This window comes from Takifugu flavidus, chromosome 3 (genome assembly GCF_003711565.1).
Source record: "Takifugu flavidus isolate HTHZ2018 chromosome 3, ASM371156v2, whole genome shotgun sequence".
NCBI lineage: Eukaryota > Metazoa > Chordata > Actinopteri > Tetraodontiformes > Tetraodontidae > Takifugu > Takifugu flavidus.
In genome coordinates, this window is record NC_079522.1 from 18368354 (window position 1) to 18384754 (window position 16401).

Genomic DNA, 16401 nt, shown 5'->3' on the forward strand with positions numbered 1-16401 from the left:
ACAATGTAACCTAACTTCAAGGGTCTTTCTCGTGATACAGTTCATCTTAGCTGCTTTAAACATTCATGGCTAGAAAGAAAGAAAGAAATGAATGAATGGCTCATCAGAAATCTGACCTACACACACAAAGTGCAAAACAATGTTGCCAAAATGGAAGCTATTTACATACTCATCATTTGTAAATCATGCCCGCAGATGCAGGTTTACAGACAGAAATATATCAGTATAGTGTTATTTCTATGATGTCCAGAGTCCCAATATTAGTATAAAGTATTAAAGTTTTCAGTCTAGCCTTTTCCTTGGAGCCATACTGACACAGACTTTGTGAAAAATTGTCAGCTTCAGCATTTATTAACCTATTTTGCGCTTACAAGGGGTCAAATGACTGGGATGACTTTAGAGTTTAGTTGGTTCAACCTGTTTGGAAAGTAATCTTAGCTAAAACCAATGCCACCATGTATGTTGCAAAGAGTAACTCTTGTATTGCTGAAAAGCTGCTTTTTATGATAATGCCAGCACATATACGCTATCAACTCTCCTCATTATTTTGACCTGGGGGCGCTTAACACTTTAGCTCTATTTAATAATAAAGTCCAAACTTGCAGTGATCGGAAAAGGTGAGCTACTTTCTGTATCACAGAGCAGCTTTAATGTGATTTTCAGCTCTAATTAGAGTTAAGTCACTTAGTGTGTCGTAATGATATTTGGCTCACAGAGCAGCAGACGCCGTCCATCAGCCAAATGAAATATTAAACTGACCTACTGCTGGATAACTCTGTGTGTGTGCGTGGGTGTATGTGTGTGTGTGTGTGCGTGTGTGTGTGTGTACAGATATTCATATCTGTTTGTGTGTCAAGAGACTTCTATTCCACACAGTGCATCCACTGCCACAAACAGTTAACATGCACAGACAGCAACACAAACACACATTTCTGACCCACATTTTTTATACACAAACAACAAGGTGTCAGGAGGAACAGTGTAACAAATGTGCGTGTGTTTATGCTTTGGAGAAAATTTTAAAAAAAATCAGCTGGTGCACTGAGCCATGAATCTAATGCAAAAATAGTGTTAGCACCCTGCCAAATAATTCATGATTCAACATCTAAAGTGATCACAGTACAACTAGACATGTAATCCCTTTGCTCAATGTCACTATCCCTCATGAACCGTCCTTTATTCAAAATGCCAGTAGAAACATGTAAATAAGCACAGCTTGGTTTATTCCAATTCTTCAATTGTTCTTAATTCAAAGTCAAATCTATTAGAAAGTGACTGTCTCAGGTATTGATTGTTGACAGTTTACGGCACAATTTTTAGCGTATTTAATGTAATGTAACATGTTCAAAGGTGCGTGAACTCATGCTGCCCTTAACACCTTATAGGTGTGTTAGTATAGAGTCCTCTTTTTATGATTAAAGAACTTGTGAGGTACATTTCTTCACTCACTACAAAGATGTCAATCAAGGCCTCATTTTGTTGGTTATTAATGACAAGATTTACGGTAACTGCCTGTCTTTGATATTTGTGCGGCATGTTTTAGGTTCAGAATTTGGAAGAGTATAAAATAAGATGCATTTGAATGAAGCAATGTAAGATTTGTAGTTGTGTCATTTAAGAACATCAGAAAGGATGGAAAAGAAAGAGCAGGGACACAGCTCCGAGCAAAGCTATGTTCATTGTCTTTATTGTTTGCCTGTGTGTACACACCCACTAACTATGGCTACAGGCCCCGGCGTATAAAACCATAAATAATATGTCTACATTTATAGAAATCAATGAGTGTCGGGGAGGAATGCGAGCCCATTTTGTTGAGGCTTTTGAGAAAAGCACAAACAACCTCTTTAAAAAAGGAAAGAAAAAAGAAAAGACCCAGTATAAAGCGACTACCAAGGCTTTCATAGAATGTTCCTCATTAAAGAGTTTATAAAATAAATGAACTTCATGATTATTACACCTGTCAGCAACATTCAAGGTAGTTATAACTTGATTAATCAGAAAAGAACAATTCATAAAACATCCACTCTTGATGACAAAACATTGTCCTGCACTGAAGGCAAAAAAATCACCTTCTGATCTAATGAAATTGACATTTACATTTGTAAGCCTACCTGATGATGGAGTAATGTTGCATGTTTAATCAGATCCACAAACTTTTTCATGGTGCTTTAATGTTTAATATGTATTATGAAACAGATCCATATTCAGTAAGAGTCCTTTTTTTCACTCTAAAATGGTGCATTTGAGAGATAGAGGAACAATACATGGAAACTTCATGCCAAACAGTCCTAAAGACACTGGAAAAATAAAGTGCATTTGAATGAGGGCTATCTTGGATTTTTCTTCTTTTTTAATGATGCAGATGTAAAACCTGTTCACACAGAGAGCCACACGTGTGACATTGTGTGTTCATCACATGAGCCTGAGGTGATTATATTTGTCCTCTGGTTGCAACATAAACAGCGTGTAGCACAGAGGGAGCTCGGAGCCCTGGGTTTTATGCATGCTCTACGAACACTGCGACATGGCAAGAAATGGTTGACCTTGACTTTTAACAGGATCTTTTGCTGAACCATCACATTTTCCGTCACTTCTATTCACCCAGCAACCCGATGGCATTCAGAATAACAGATGAATAAATGAACCATGGGGAAAAACAGGCGACTGAAACCACAGTGGAACTCAGTAATGGTCAGCTCGGCCCACCACGCCTCAGCAAATGTTTGTCCAAACCTGTTATTTCTGGCATTGTACTGTCTCTAAGAGATGATTTTATTCTCTGACAGGAATGCAACAGCTATAAATAGTGTGAAGATGAAGGAGGGGAAATCAGAGATTTGTATAGTAATTACAGAGCAGGAGTCAAACCCTTCTGTTATGGCTCATTTTTTCATCAACCTCTGTCTCCACAACAGTCTGACTGACTGACCAACTCCTCACTGAGACTTGATATTTGACCTCCACTTGTCCCATATCAGATTCTTCTCTCTCAAGACGGACATATTTTTGGTAATATGCATTTTGGTCGTCCGACCTCTGAGACAAAATTGTTCTCACGGGAGAGACAATTGTAGTTTAAAACCAGCAGCACAGTGATACAGTTTATACATCTGGTGTCATCTTTAGAAGCAACCAAGCAGGAGAATATTACACTTTTAAAAATGTGCAACCTTCTTAGTAACAGCAAAAACAAAGCCAACATATGCAATCCATATATTTATGACCTAATTGATTCACACCAATAATTATCAGTGATTTTAAAACAGCTTAAAATTTCGGGGAAATTTTTTCTTGCTTTCTTTCTTCCTTCCTTCCTTCCTTTCTGTCTGTCTTTCTCTCTAAGTTTTGGGCAGAAGAGGAACACAGCAGGCTCTCAGACGTTCCTACCCTCTGGTTCACAGAGTAATTGCCCCACTGTGTGGACAACTTAAATTAATGCATGAGCGCTGCACGTTTTACAATAACTACTGACTAATTATTGGCACTCATTTGTGTTTTTAGCACCTCATTGTTGTTATTGATTTTTATATTACCCCCCCCCCCCCCCCCCCCCGTTCGAGGGTGGAAAGTATCAAGAAACAATCTTAATTGTAACAGACGCTTTGTAAATAAAGTTGGATCGAATTTATTTGAATAATTAGCGGTGCTGTTTTACCAGTTAGGCACTTAAGACAGTTAATTCTGCAGACAACTGGTTAACGATGGGTCTTGTGCGGCTTTCCGAAGAACGTTACAATGGTTGATTGCACAGATTAGAGGCAGGTCTTTAATTTCATTTAACTTAATTAGACGTTTGTTTCTGCCATGTGATAATTGGCCTGAGACGGCGCCGTCGATCGGGACTCGACCTCTGCTGGAGGACCTTCAATTAAACGTATTCCTACTATAGAAATAAATAACGACTCCAAATAACAAACTTCATTTGGAAATAGAAGCAGGACGTTGGAGAGGATGGAGTCTGAAGGCGATATAACGGTGAGTTCAGTACCAGAAGGCCAAAGATCCCACCAGGAACTAGCTAGAAGCTAATTCGGCTTTTAGCTCCTGTCACAGCCCAGTTACACGTTTTAAATGAAACGTCCTGAGATTGGCTAATTTCTGACAAATACATCAGCTATAAACTAAGATAATTTCTGTCGCCAATCTGTTGAGTTTTTCACGGCCCCTTGAAAAGACCAGGAGTTAATCAGGAGCCACGACCACGTTTGCTATGTATTTTTTTAAATGACAAAACCAGAGGTGCACAGAATCAGGATCTGATCCATGGATTTAGAGCTGTGGGACAGAATTAAGAGTGCACACAGATCCAGTTGTTAGGTTCGGACTTCAAACCAGCCTTGATACGTTTTCTTTGCCATTCCATGAGATTCACATGGGTCATGGTCCAGGATCTTTTCTTGGAGTTTTGTTGATCAAGAAAAAGAGCTAGGGCTAATTTACCTTTTAAGATCTTTTAATTTTAAAGTAGATGATTGCAAAGGAAAGGTCAGTGAATGTCAGATGCTTTGACTGCAGCTAGAACAGATTTGCCTTTGTTGAAGCTCATATTGTGATCCTCTCTCAGAATGACAGCAGTGACACCCCCGCTGTGATACCACTTTATCACCAGAAGGACCAACAAAGGAGCCACCACACTTTTCACCTGTCCTTCAAAGTGATCCCTAATCGGATTTTTGTTGGGGGATTTGGCTCCACGGTGAGACTTCGCCACATGTTTTCAAATAGTGACAGATTTCATTTAAATGGGCTTTAGTGACATCGAGCTGTCAGTATTACACTGAAAAAAGCAAGAATTAGGCAGGATCTTGTTATCTAAAAAGCTCTAGCATATACTATTTATACCAGGCAATTACCAATAACGGATCATTTGATTAAATGGATACACTGCTCGACTGCTAGTCCAGCTGTACTAACGTCATTCCAAGTATACATTTGCAGCCTCGTGGAGACCTGCGGGTCACATCGGTATGACCTTTTTTTTAATTCCTTCTTCCATTTCAAACTTAAATGGCTTAAACTGTGTGTCCAGGTTAAAGACAGTGACCTGCGTGAGGTTTTCTCTCAGCATGGTACAGTGAAAAATGTAAAGATTGTGACAGGTCGCTCAGGAATATCAATGGGGTGAGTTAATAGGGACAATTCACTCATGGAGTTTTTGCCCCTGACAAAAGATGTTACCTTTGGACAGATATGGGTTTGTCACATTTGAACACCAAGAGGATGTGCAGAAAATCCTTCAGGATGTAAGTTGTGCCATGAATTGTGTTGTATATTTCAGCTTGCATCCAGTGATAATGTTGTGGTTTTCTTCGCATTAATAATGATTCCTTGACAACCCTTTTAAAAGGGCGACGACATCAGTTTTAAAGACAAGAAACTCACTGTTGGTCAGGCTTTCCGCAAACATCTATCTCGGAGTAAGTAACACCTCTGCATTTGCATCTGGCTTGGCGTTAATTTGACCTATTATCAGTGACATTTCTGGTTTTGTTTTAGCTAAATAACAATTATGTTAATGCCACTTCTTCAAGTTTTTCTCCTCAAAATGCATATATGCCTGAGGGTATTTCTTTTATTTAATTAGCTTTAAAATCAGGTATTTACAGCTGCAGCAGTCATTGAGTTTAGATAAAAGGTATTGGCTCATTGGTATGTCTCAGATACCAATGTAATGTGTCATTTTGTGTTGTCCTCTTTTACCAGCTAGCTGTGACTCCGGCTTTGCTGTTCTTTTACCTGCCTGCTGTGGGGCCCTGCAGCAGAATTCCCTTTCATGCGCTCCTTACATTAGCCAAGGTGGACGGCCACACATTTACTGCCCCCGCATGACCTATTCTCCCTACCAGTGGCCTTCATGTTACCACATACTACATCACCAAGTAATGTGCTTGACCTTTTACTCGTTGCGTTAGCAGATTTTAGGGTTGCATGGTGCAGGGAATCTGTGTAATGGTTTTTTAGATACAGCTGCCAAATAATCTGAGTGAGTAGGAGGATCTCTGCAGGACTGATGCATGAGATCCAAAAGCACAGTCAGCCATCTCCGTGCCATGTTGGTTGGCTTCTCTTCAGAATGAAAGTTGAATTGCATCACACTAGTTGTTTTTATGCCTTCACCATTAGCTCCAGTTAAATTGCTTACTCATCCTTTAGTATAGTTTGGGTTTCTGTTCATGTCAGGTTACAGAGATTACTCCCAAGCTGATCAAGATCCTTGGCTAATTTGTGATCCCCTTTTTTCTGCAACAGATCAGTCCGTCACAAGTGCTTCCTCAGTGCTATCAGCCTCAGTACCAGACACTAGACTACCCACCATACCAGGTGTGTTTTAGGCCTCCTACCCTGCTTTTGGTTGTGTGTATATATCAGCTGACCTGATTGTTAGCAAGCCATCACCCTCACAGAACCTTTTATTGCTAGAGACCTCAGAGATTTCCCATCCTGTTGCAGGCTGCAGCTTTCACTTTTTAATGACATTACTTATTATTATATCGGAAAAGATTGTTTCCTTTTATTCCTTTATGCCTTTTGTGGAGATCCTTTCATCTTCCACTGGCTCAAGTGTTTCCATTAATTAAAAGTTTAACAGAGTGGAAAAACTTGAATGCCATTGTATACAAAGGTTTGCAGACTATATTTTATTTGATTAACTTTGGCACATCCCTTTTCCAGGGATGGCACAAGCGATCATAGTTCATTTCTGTTAAGAGCTCGATGGCCTGATTGTAGTTTTGTAGTTTCTTTCCCTTCAGTTTCCTCCAAACATATAAACATATATGCAATTCTTTCTAAACCCTGGGGTGATTTTGCCAATAGTTTAACGGTTGAGAATGTTGTTTTTTTTCTGCAGATGCAGTTTGATCCTGCGTTCTACTCAGAGCCATCAGAACACTACTACCTGCCTGCTTACGAAGGCCCCCCCCAGCCTGTTCACCCCATGGAGGACACCACAGAAGAGGTATGAGTGAGCGGTGAAACAATATGGATCAGCATTTACATGTTTTTTTGGAGTAAGCCATGACAGTTGCTGCAAATTTTGGTTTTATTGCAGTGACATTGTGGCAGTATCAAAGTCAGAATTAAAAGTTAAAGTGCACTGATGTTACTGCAGATGCCTACTTTGACTACTGTAGTTGAATAAAAATATGCAACTCAATGGATAGAACTGGCCTATACATAACAGTTTATGTTCAGTCTTTCAGTCTGATAATGCATTAATAATAATTTTATAATTTTGGATGAGTTAACAGGAATGCTTTGTAAATTCCAGACTTTTCTGTATTGGTTTCCCTTTGATTATTTTTGATTAGTTGACTGTTACAAGTTTGATAAACCAGCACTTGAAAGATCCAAGAACCTGTTCACTACCCATACTGAACTCCACGGTTGTACCACGTGATTTGCAATCTGTGGTGTAGCTGGTGTTACTGATGCTGACCTCTGACCTGGTCATATTCAGTTTTACCACAAGGTGGTGCCATTGAGCTTTTAACAACTTCCGTCTCTGGCTGGGCTTTAAGAAACATTCTGTTCTACTATTTTAAATAGGTAATTACACATTTTCTAATGTCTGTATTCCTGCACATTTCTACAGTTTGTGGAGCCCAGTGTTGCGACAGGTTCTTCGACTGTGATGTCAGAACACTGAAGCGACAATATCTGGAGCTTGAAAAGGTAGGGGGTGTAATCATTGAAATCACACTTTTCATTGTCAAAGCTGAATTTAATTTGTCTTGACTAGCTGGGTTAGATGTTTTCTGAAATTTGGCAGGATTCACCAGAACTACTGCAACGCTTGTTTATTGTGTCCCAAATCATTGCTCTATTACCGGAGCACAGAAGTTTAGATGGATTTTTGGTAAAAAAAATAATAAATTAAAACGGTTTAGCAGATTGAAGGTCTAGAAGTGATCCATAAAAGACAAAAGAGCTTTAATTTTTTTTAAATATATAACATTTTTATCGGAGTTTAGTGATACAATATTGTACATGACCCTTACAAAATATGTTAACATGCAAACAAGCATTTTGTGGTCTGTAGCCAGATGACTTTTCTTAATCCTAAAGTTATATTTCTTTCTACAGAATCAGGTGTCTTTGATGTTTGAAGCCAAATAAGTATTGATCCAGTCATCAGCAGCTCAGCCAAAGTCTGAAAAATTAGTTGCCAGATCCCTCTGAGGTTACATTCATAGCCTAACATTGACAGAGTGTCAGTGGAACATCATCACAGCCTCTCCTAAAGTTCATTATCTCTCCATATTTTATAAAGTTTTTTTTTTACTATCCTAAAACTGCTTTTAGGTTTCAGTGAGATGATGAAAGCTCATTTTACAGTGTTGGGAGATAGAACTTGGAATAAACTTAGGCACAATATTTTCCATTTATCTCAATTCTTTGTTAATGAACATGCTTTGTACTTGCAGCCACAGGTCAACCATCATTGCACTTTGATTAAAAAATGGGATTCAGCCATGTCCAAAGACAGTTGTCGTTATAGAGTTTTGCTTTTATTTGTAATTACTGTTAAGTTTAATAACTTACTGGACCTTATACAAATATCACTTTGTTAATATTTTTTACAAAGGTTTTACTTTACAGTTAGCTAATAGCGTCACAGATATATAGTTTGTGTATATATGATAGAAGTCCTTGTTCCAGGAATTTGTTGAACAATTCCTGAAGATGGTTTTCACTTCCAATGTTCAATGTTCTCATCTGCTGTACGCGTTATTAGAAGATGAAAATAAATATGTTCTTTGGTGGAACAGCTGTGGATTCTACTCATAAATGGTAACTATAATACACAAATGAACAAATATGTTTCCATGTGTGATGAAGGCCTGGGTGGGTCTCCAAAGACAATTTGAATTGAATTTAATGAAAATACGTTTTTGTTAATTCTTGAATAAAATGTGCAACATTCATGAACGGATCTGATTTTGTCAAGTTCAGGCATTTAGAAAGACGCTATCAATTTGTCTTGTATAAGATAAATGCAAACGTTTCTCATTTTCCATCACTCATGTTAATAATATAAATGAATATCGTTTTATATCATTTAGGGCTGCATTTTGCTCCTCAGTTTTGTGTGAAACATTAGAACTTGGTTGATTTTAAACTACTGGGGTAATTCGACATTACTTTTAACGGAAGATCTCATTTCACTGAAAAGTTGTCTTATTTTGAAGTTGTGGAAATTAATACACAAACAATAATACATACATAATCTTTTTTTTTCAGTTTTTCACCTCAGTAAAGTCATACAATTCAGATTCTTTTTTTTTTTTGTACGTCCAAATTCAGTGTCAGTCCGATTTCCGATACACATATTTGGTGAAACTCTGCGGAAAGTTGTCTCACAATACTAAATACTTCACTTTGACCCATGAGCCTCGTGCTAATACCTGTCGAATTTCCAAGAGTGAAAACATTTTTCTCAAAAATTCTACATGGCGGCGGATGAATGAAACTGCTTTCATTTTATTTCTCGTTCCTGCACTGGTACTTTCACTGCTGCCGTCAGTGCGGTGCTTCGCTTGTGAATGAAAAACAAACGGCCGGTTGTTTTGCTGATACACGGGAGCCGTGACCCCCCAGTGTCTGTGGCGCACTATGGTGTTTTGATCAATAGTGATGAACAGGTGAAAAACAGGCAACAATATGTAACCACAGCGGCGCACTGCTATACATAATCAGATCTGTACTTATAAAACCTATTTGGATGACAATACCTTTTGCTGTGCCATCACACGGCTACTTAATATAAAAGGAGAGCATCGCAGAGCGCACCTATTAACCACCAGTCTGGCCCCCACCAATATAACAATGGGAAAGGTAAGTTGATGAAATGTTACTGGAAACGGGGGTTGAAAATGATTTTGATGCTAATCTCACATTTCTTTTAGATCATATTCTACGAAGACAGAAATTTCCAAGGTCGGCATCATGAGTGCATGAGCGACTGTGCTGACCTTCACCCCTACTTCAACCGCTGCAACTCTATCCGAGTGGAGAGTGGCTGCTTTGTGGTCTATGAGAGGTCCCACTACCTGGGCCACCAGTACTTCTTGCGCAGGGGGGAGTACTCTGACAACCAGCGCATGATTGGTATCAACGACTGCATCCGATCCTGTCGTATGATTCCAGTGGTGAGTGTGACACGGGCGTGGGGGAGGGGTGGAATCATTTATGTCAGACTCTGAATCTCAAACGCACTCTTGATTCTGTTCTTTCTGCAGCACCGTGGTTCCTACAAAATCCGGCTGTACGAGCGACCAGACATGGCCGGTCAAATGCAGGAGGTCAGCGACGACTGCCCCAACGTCCAAGACCGCCTGCGCATGTCCGACATTAACTCCTGCAATGTGGTGGATGGCCACTGGCTCTTGTATGACCAGCCCAACTACAAGGGAAGAACCTACTACCTGCGGCCTGGAGAGTACCGCAGATACAGTGACTGGGGCGGCGCCAGTCCAAGGATTGGTTCCCTCAGGCGGATCACTGACTTCAACTAACTGACTTCTGACCTTCATTCCTTTATTTGTTGGCAATAAACATGCTGGGCTTAAACTGTGTTTGTGTCTGCTGTTTTTCTTTTCTTTTCTTCTTTTTTTTTGGGGGGGGGGGATGTTGTTTCATTGTGTTCCAGTCCATTAAGTTAGCAAAATGATTCTATTTGTTGGCCAAAAAAAAACCCCCACAAAACAGATTGCACCCTTAAAATTTGAAAACCATTCAATAGATCATTGTAAAAATAAGACATCAACAAGACACTGATTATAGCATTTGGCTGGTTTTATTGACTTCACTGACTGCTTAAACAGTGTGTTGGTAAAGGTTATCACACATGATACGTTTGATGGATCCCACCCGAGGACTCAGGCTCCCCCACTCATTAAACCTCCTGTACTGACTAGGGCCTATCAGAAACTGGCGCCCTCGGTACTGTGGATGCTCATAGAAGATCCAATGGCCACCAATCACGTTACAGGAGTGGACCTCAGTTGAATTGAAGTATTCATACAGGGAGGGAACGTCTTCAGTCAGCTCCATCACTTTTCCTCCAAACTCAGGCCGCTCGTACAGCATCATCTTGTGAGCAACTTTGCTCTGAGGAAAAATGTCAGTAGTCTGTAGTAAATTAAAAAATATATAGTGAGAGCGACTTAAAAAGGCTTACCGTGGGAATCATACGGCAGGACCTCACGCAGTCGTTGAAACCCATCCAGCGTTGGTAGTCCGGATATTCCCCCTTCCTCAAGAAGTACTGGTAGCCCATGAAATTGGGTTTCTCATAAACAATCCAGTCCCCACTGTCAACTCTGATGGAGTTGCAGCGACTGAAGTGGGAATGCAGGTCTGAGCATTCGCTGCTGCACTCGTAGGAGCGGCCCTTGAAGTTTCTGTCCTCATAGAAGGTGATCTAAAGAAGGGACCACAAGTCTTGAAGCCGTCTGAAGACAGACAGACAGACAGACAGACAGACAGACAGACAGACAGATAGATAGATAGACAGATAGATAGATAGATAGATAGATAGATAGATAGATAGATAGATAGATAGATAGATAGATAGATAGATAGAAACTTCTGGAAATTTCGCACAGCCCAAAGTTCCCCTCACCTTCCCCATTGTGTTGGTTACCCTTTGTCACAGCAGAAACAGCCAGGGACCCCGTGCTACCTTTATAACCCGTGGTTGACCTGTGCCATTGTGTTTCCCAACAAAGGTCGGACTTGTCAGCTTTTTCACACGGAACAATCTTTGGTTCTATTTTTGTGTGCTCAACACATCGAATTCTTTTGAGCAGAGCTCAGACTGCGCGTTTTCTTTGACCAGAAAATCTACATCCAAAATACAGTGTTCAATAAAGCCAGTCTGTAAACATTTTGTTTGAAATTCATATATTTGAAACAAGAAACAAACTGCAAAAATACAATTTAATGATGTCAGCTGTTTTATATATCTCACACATTTTTGTGTTTGTACACTAAAATACGTTGCTGTATATAATTGTCTGAATACTCTGGGCAGGACCTTTTTTAATGACTAGCTTGTCAGCATAAATGTTTGGAGTCACTAGTGCATTCTCTCTTGCTTTTGTTTGCCTTTGATTGCCTCAAAACCTTAATACCTTCAATGGATTAACTCTAGTTTATACTTTCAATTTCGTCTGCCTGTGGCTTTTTACAAAAACGCTGTCCAAAAATCAGCATCTGAAGAGTTGGAAGAAAAGGGTTTAAACATCAGCGTGCTCATTTTTTTAAAGAGTAATGCAAAACTGTTTAACCAAAACTGTCTTAGGTTGCCTCTATAGTTACAGCTGAAGTCAAGGAATTTACTTTTAATTAAGCTCTTGTTTTATTCATTACAAAAATCAAACCCATTGTAAAAAACATTCCAAAATCCATTATTTTGAAGTAATGTCCATAATTTAAACTGTGGATCATCAAGTTATTGATTGTGTAAAAGTGACCTAAGAGGAAAATGTGAATGCTGAGAGTTAGGGGGAATATCTGATGCTCTGCCTTACTTTGATTTATTTATTTTTGATTTTGACTTGAATTTAACATAGCAAGTTCAGAATCAGAATGACAGAAGAGAAATTTCATATTGTGGATTATTGTGGGTTTTTTTTAATTAGTTTAATTGTGGGATGTTTTTATTCAACCATCTGAAGCTATGTCTTTCAAATTAAGACCAAGAGCTATATTTACAATAAAAAATCATCAGCTAAACCCTCGCACTGGTCGCCTGCTGCCCTGTCAAAGAGGCTTGGTTGCTTGATTTGTGGTTTAAAGAGTCAGAAAAGAAAGATTTCTTTAGTTTTGTCTACAGTTCCCACTGTAGACTGTCAACCCTTTTAATGCAAACACCATCTTCAGCTAACTTTAGCTGCGGTGCTGCGCTTCTTCATACTTTCTACTACTGCTGCTTTAAACCACCTCTCCTTGCAGAAGCCAAATGTATTTGCGCTGCAACGTATTTCTAATAACTTGGTGAAACTTGGTAAATTGGTGTTTTATTCTTAGTATTCAAAAAATGTATAATGTTTTTATAAATGCATTTAAATTTCTGAAACAATTTTACTCATATTTTTCCCAAGCACCCCCTTATTGGTGTATGAATAATTACTTGACCAAGAAGATACATTTTGTATCTAATTTTACTTCCTGTTAAACATTTTTTTAACTTGTCAGATAGAATGGCATCTTATTTTTGTCACATATGACATAATATATTAATTTTGATGTCTTAAAGTGTAATACAAGAGCCCACAACTAAAATTTGATTATATCAGTTCTACAACATTAAAACAATTAAGCTGCTTTTGTGGACTATAACAGTAAGTATGTAAATGTGTGGGACAAAAATTGTAAAACGAGAGAATAAAAAGTCAAAGATACTTCTAAATACGAACTTTATTCACAAAATAGATCTCAGCATAAATCCATGACACGTCTGATGGAGCTGATTCTTGTTAGGTTGCTCATCGTGACGTCCCGAAGGTTCCTGTGCTCGCCTGGCCTCACATACAGCATCCGGCCTCTGAAGTTGGGCTGCTCGAACATCAGCCAGTGGCCCTCCAGCACATTGCAAGACTGGCAGTCAGACATGTAGTAGCGATCCTGGATGGATTCACAGTCGTCCATCAGCTCGTGGGTCTGTCCTCCAAAGTTGTCCCTCTCATAGATCCTCATTCTGAACTGTCCCCTGTGCTGCAGGACAAAAAGATATATTTTTACTCCTTCCAACTGTGTAAACTCTGTGTTTACCAATCCATTTCAATCAGTTTGTTTTTTATCTTAATAAATAAAATACCCAAAGGAGAAACCGTCAAATATGAAATCTTACCATGGGGATCATGCGACAGGAGCGGATGTTGTCCATCATCGCCATGCCCATCATGCCAGTCATGCTTCCCATGCGCTGAAAGTCAGGGTAGTCCCCCCGTCTCAAGAAGACCTGGTTCCCCAAGAAGTTTGGGCGGTCGTACACCACAAAGCAACCATTGTCCACCCTGCAGGAATTGCAGCGGTTCAGGTGCATGTGGATGTCAGAGCAGTCGGTGCTGCACTCATAGGACCGACCCTGGAAGTTCTTCTCCTCGTAGAAGGTAATCTGCAGGAAAGACGAATGGGAATGAAGAAGGAGAAGGAATCAATTGTCTGTATACACTATTTTAAAAAGACTTGACATCAACATTGTAAATTACCCTTCCCATGTTGACAGATTGTGCTGTTACAAATGATGCCTGTCCGTCTGAACATTTATATAGGATGAGCGACACATCGGCCAGCGCGGGTCAAAATGCAAACTCATGACTCATCGTGCACATCACTGGATTTGCTTTTGCCTTTAATGGCACCTCAGCGGTTATTGTATATTGAATGAGGCTGTCAAAGGTCACATCTGGGTGGAGCCAGAAAAAAGGGATTTGTTGTTGGGGTTCTTTTCAATAAATTGTTCACTGTTTAAACTTTTTCTAACGCTCCATAGGCCAGAGTTTTTGGATTGTTCTTTATATGAGTTTAATTTCTTCAGTGTGACTCAATATTTGAGCACCGTTTTTGTATCTTTGTCAGACGGCAAATGAATAACCCAAGTGGTGTTGCAGCTGGTTCCTGTTTGAGTGATTCACATCACAATAGTTATTGCAGATTCTGAAATACAGTTAACTCTTCCACCATATAGTGCGCCTGTGGGTCACAATATAGAGTGATGATGCATGTGTTCTTGTAAAAGCCATGTGGACGCACTATGGTTGTCTAATGTATAAATAGGGAATCAGGCCAATGTTGAAACTGTACATCTGACAATAGCTCGGCAATAACATGACCATGGGGAGGGTAAGTGAACTTTCACAACTCATCTGATGTTAGGCAAAGATTCACAGTTGTTTTTAAAGAAAGAGTTAAAGTTTTGAATTGTGATTGCAGATTATCTTCTACGAGGACCGGAACTTCCAAGGCCGATCCTATGAAACCAGCAGCGACTGCCCAGAGCTCACTTCTTATCTGAGCCGCTGTAACTCCTGCAGGGTGGAGAGTGGCCTTTTCATGGTCTATGAGAAGCCCAACTTCATGGGTCATCAGATGCTGGTGAGGCGGGGAGAGTATCCAGACAACCAGCACCTGATGGGAATGAGCATGAGTGACTGTATCAGGTCCAGCCGCATGATCCCCTCGGTAGGTTCTCCAGCCCCATGAAGGATTATCCATAGCAGAAGTGTAGATTCTATAATCAGATACAAATTTGTCCTGAAAAACAAGTTCTGTAACTGAAACAAGACCATCCTCAACGATGGGGTCCAATACAAACAATTGGCAACACGTTTAGAGTTGAACTCTTGCAGCTTGTTATATCATTGTAACTACATAGTAGAACTTTGGCAAAAGAGGAGTGAAAGCTGTGTGTTTAACATTCTATAAACCCTGTCGCATCAATGCCAAATACTTGAATCTGTATTTTTATTTATATCTTTCAGTGGCGCCTGTTCGGACGAAAGAGCAGTGTTTTATTATAACTTTATTACTAATGGATCTTTATCTTACAGGAACCAAATGCTTTATGTTGAGTTAATTAAACACCTGCACACACAGTTTATTTAGTAATAGTTGTATCTTGAAATCTTTCTGACATGGTATGTCCTTAAGTCATTTATTCTTTCATTAATTCTTTCCCTACAGCACAGGGGACCCTTCCGAATGAGGATCTATGAGAGGGAGAACTTCGGAGGCCAGATGCACGAGCTCACGGATGACTGTGAGAATATGATGGAACGTTTCCGTATGTCCGACTGCCAGTCCTGCCACGTGATGGATGGCCACTGGCTGATGTTCGAGCAGCCAAACTTCAGAGGACGGATGCTTTACGTCAGGCCTGGAGAGTACAGAGATCTCCGAGACCTAGAAATGAGCAATCTGTCCAGAATCAGCTCTATCAGACGCATAACAGATTCTTGTTAAAACTGTGAGATGGAAATAAAGTAAATTGAAACACAGCATTTCTGATTGCTCCCTTTTATCGTAGCTTAACAGAACAATTGTCAAATAAATTACCAGTACTGCTGAGCTCAGCGATTTTCCCTACAGATCACATAATTTTGAGCGTTTCATATATTTTACCCAGAGAATAGATACTGTGGGTCAGAATAGGCCTATAGTGGTTTCCTGACTGTTATGGAACACAACTCTAATTTGCTAAACCTGACGGTATTTAAATGCAAAAGCTTTCATATAATGGCCTGATAACTGAAGTTGAGATGCTTTGTACACTTTGGCAGGGCAGAGAAATGACTGAGATTTAATCAGACTGCAGTTATGTAGTGTTTTACTTTGCATATTTTAGTCAAATATGCCAATTGTTCACTGTTTTGTTGCAGAAGCACTTCATAT

General features: G+C 39.6%; 3 protein-coding genes across 4 annotated transcripts; 2 read left to right on the forward strand and 1 right to left on the reverse strand.

Annotated features, from left to right (window-relative positions):
- The first annotated feature begins 3582 nt into the window (after positions 1-3582).
- Positions 3583-8931, forward strand: LOC130522270 (protein boule-like). The gene is made up of 10 exons (XM_057026425.1): positions 3583-3975; positions 4565-4696; positions 5030-5121; positions 5189-5243; positions 5348-5417; positions 5704-5879; positions 6250-6321; positions 6851-6958; positions 7595-7674; positions 8086-8931. Exons 1-9 carry the CDS (start codon positions 3952-3954, stop codon positions 7646-7648), a joined length of 783 nt encoding a protein of 260 aa, XP_056882405.1. The 5' UTR covers positions 3583-3951; the 3' UTR covers positions 7649-7674; positions 8086-8931.
- Positions 8932-9293: 362 nt separating this feature from the next.
- Positions 9294-16020, forward strand: LOC130522271 (gamma-crystallin M3-like). Of its 2 annotated transcripts, XM_057026427.1 has the most exons (6): positions 9294-9837; positions 9909-10151; positions 10242-10508; positions 12820-12849; positions 14959-15192; positions 15694-16020. In XM_057026427.1, exons 1-6 carry the CDS (start codon positions 9829-9831, stop codon positions 15970-15972), a joined length of 1062 nt encoding a protein of 353 aa, XP_056882407.1. In that variant the 5' UTR covers positions 9294-9828; the 3' UTR covers positions 15973-16020. The 2 variants fall into 2 exon arrangements, with proteins under 2 accessions (XP_056882407.1, XP_056882406.1); XM_057026426.1 differs by lacking the exons at positions 9294-9837; positions 9909-10151; positions 10242-10508; positions 12820-12849 and adding an exon at positions 14725-14853 and having other exon boundaries at positions 14944-15192.
- Positions 10783-14314, reverse strand: LOC130522273 (beta/gamma crystallin domain-containing protein 1-like). Its single transcript, XM_057026429.1, is given in 6 exon segments — positions 10783-11112; positions 11183-11410; positions 12840-12854; positions 13411-13722; positions 13859-14125; positions 14220-14314. Coding segments are annotated over 6 exon segments (1125 nt in total). The 5' UTR covers positions 14229-14314; the 3' UTR covers positions 10783-10818.
- Positions 16021-16401: the final 381 nt, after the last annotated feature.

Excerpts from the sequence above, each read along its gene's own strand:
- LOC130522270 (XM_057026425.1), top strand. The coding sequence starts at position 3,952 with ATGGAGTCTGAAGGCGATATAACG. Across the intron at positions 4,697-5,029 it reads TTGGGGGATTTGGCTCCACG|GTTAAAGACAGTGACCTGCG; the intron begins GTGAGACTTCGC and ends CTGTGTGTCCAG. Across the intron at positions 6,322-6,850 it reads TAGACTACCCACCATACCAG|ATGCAGTTTGATCCTGCGTT; the intron begins GTGTGTTTTAGG and ends TTTTTTCTGCAG.
- LOC130522271 (XM_057026427.1), top strand. Across the intron at positions 10,152-10,241 it reads CCTGTCGTATGATTCCAGTG|CACCGTGGTTCCTACAAAAT; the intron begins GTGAGTGTGACA and ends TTCTTTCTGCAG. Across the intron at positions 10,509-12,819 it reads CCCTCAGGCGGATCACTGAC|ATTTCTTTAGTTTTGTCTAC; the intron begins TTCAACTAACTG and ends CAGAAAAGAAAG.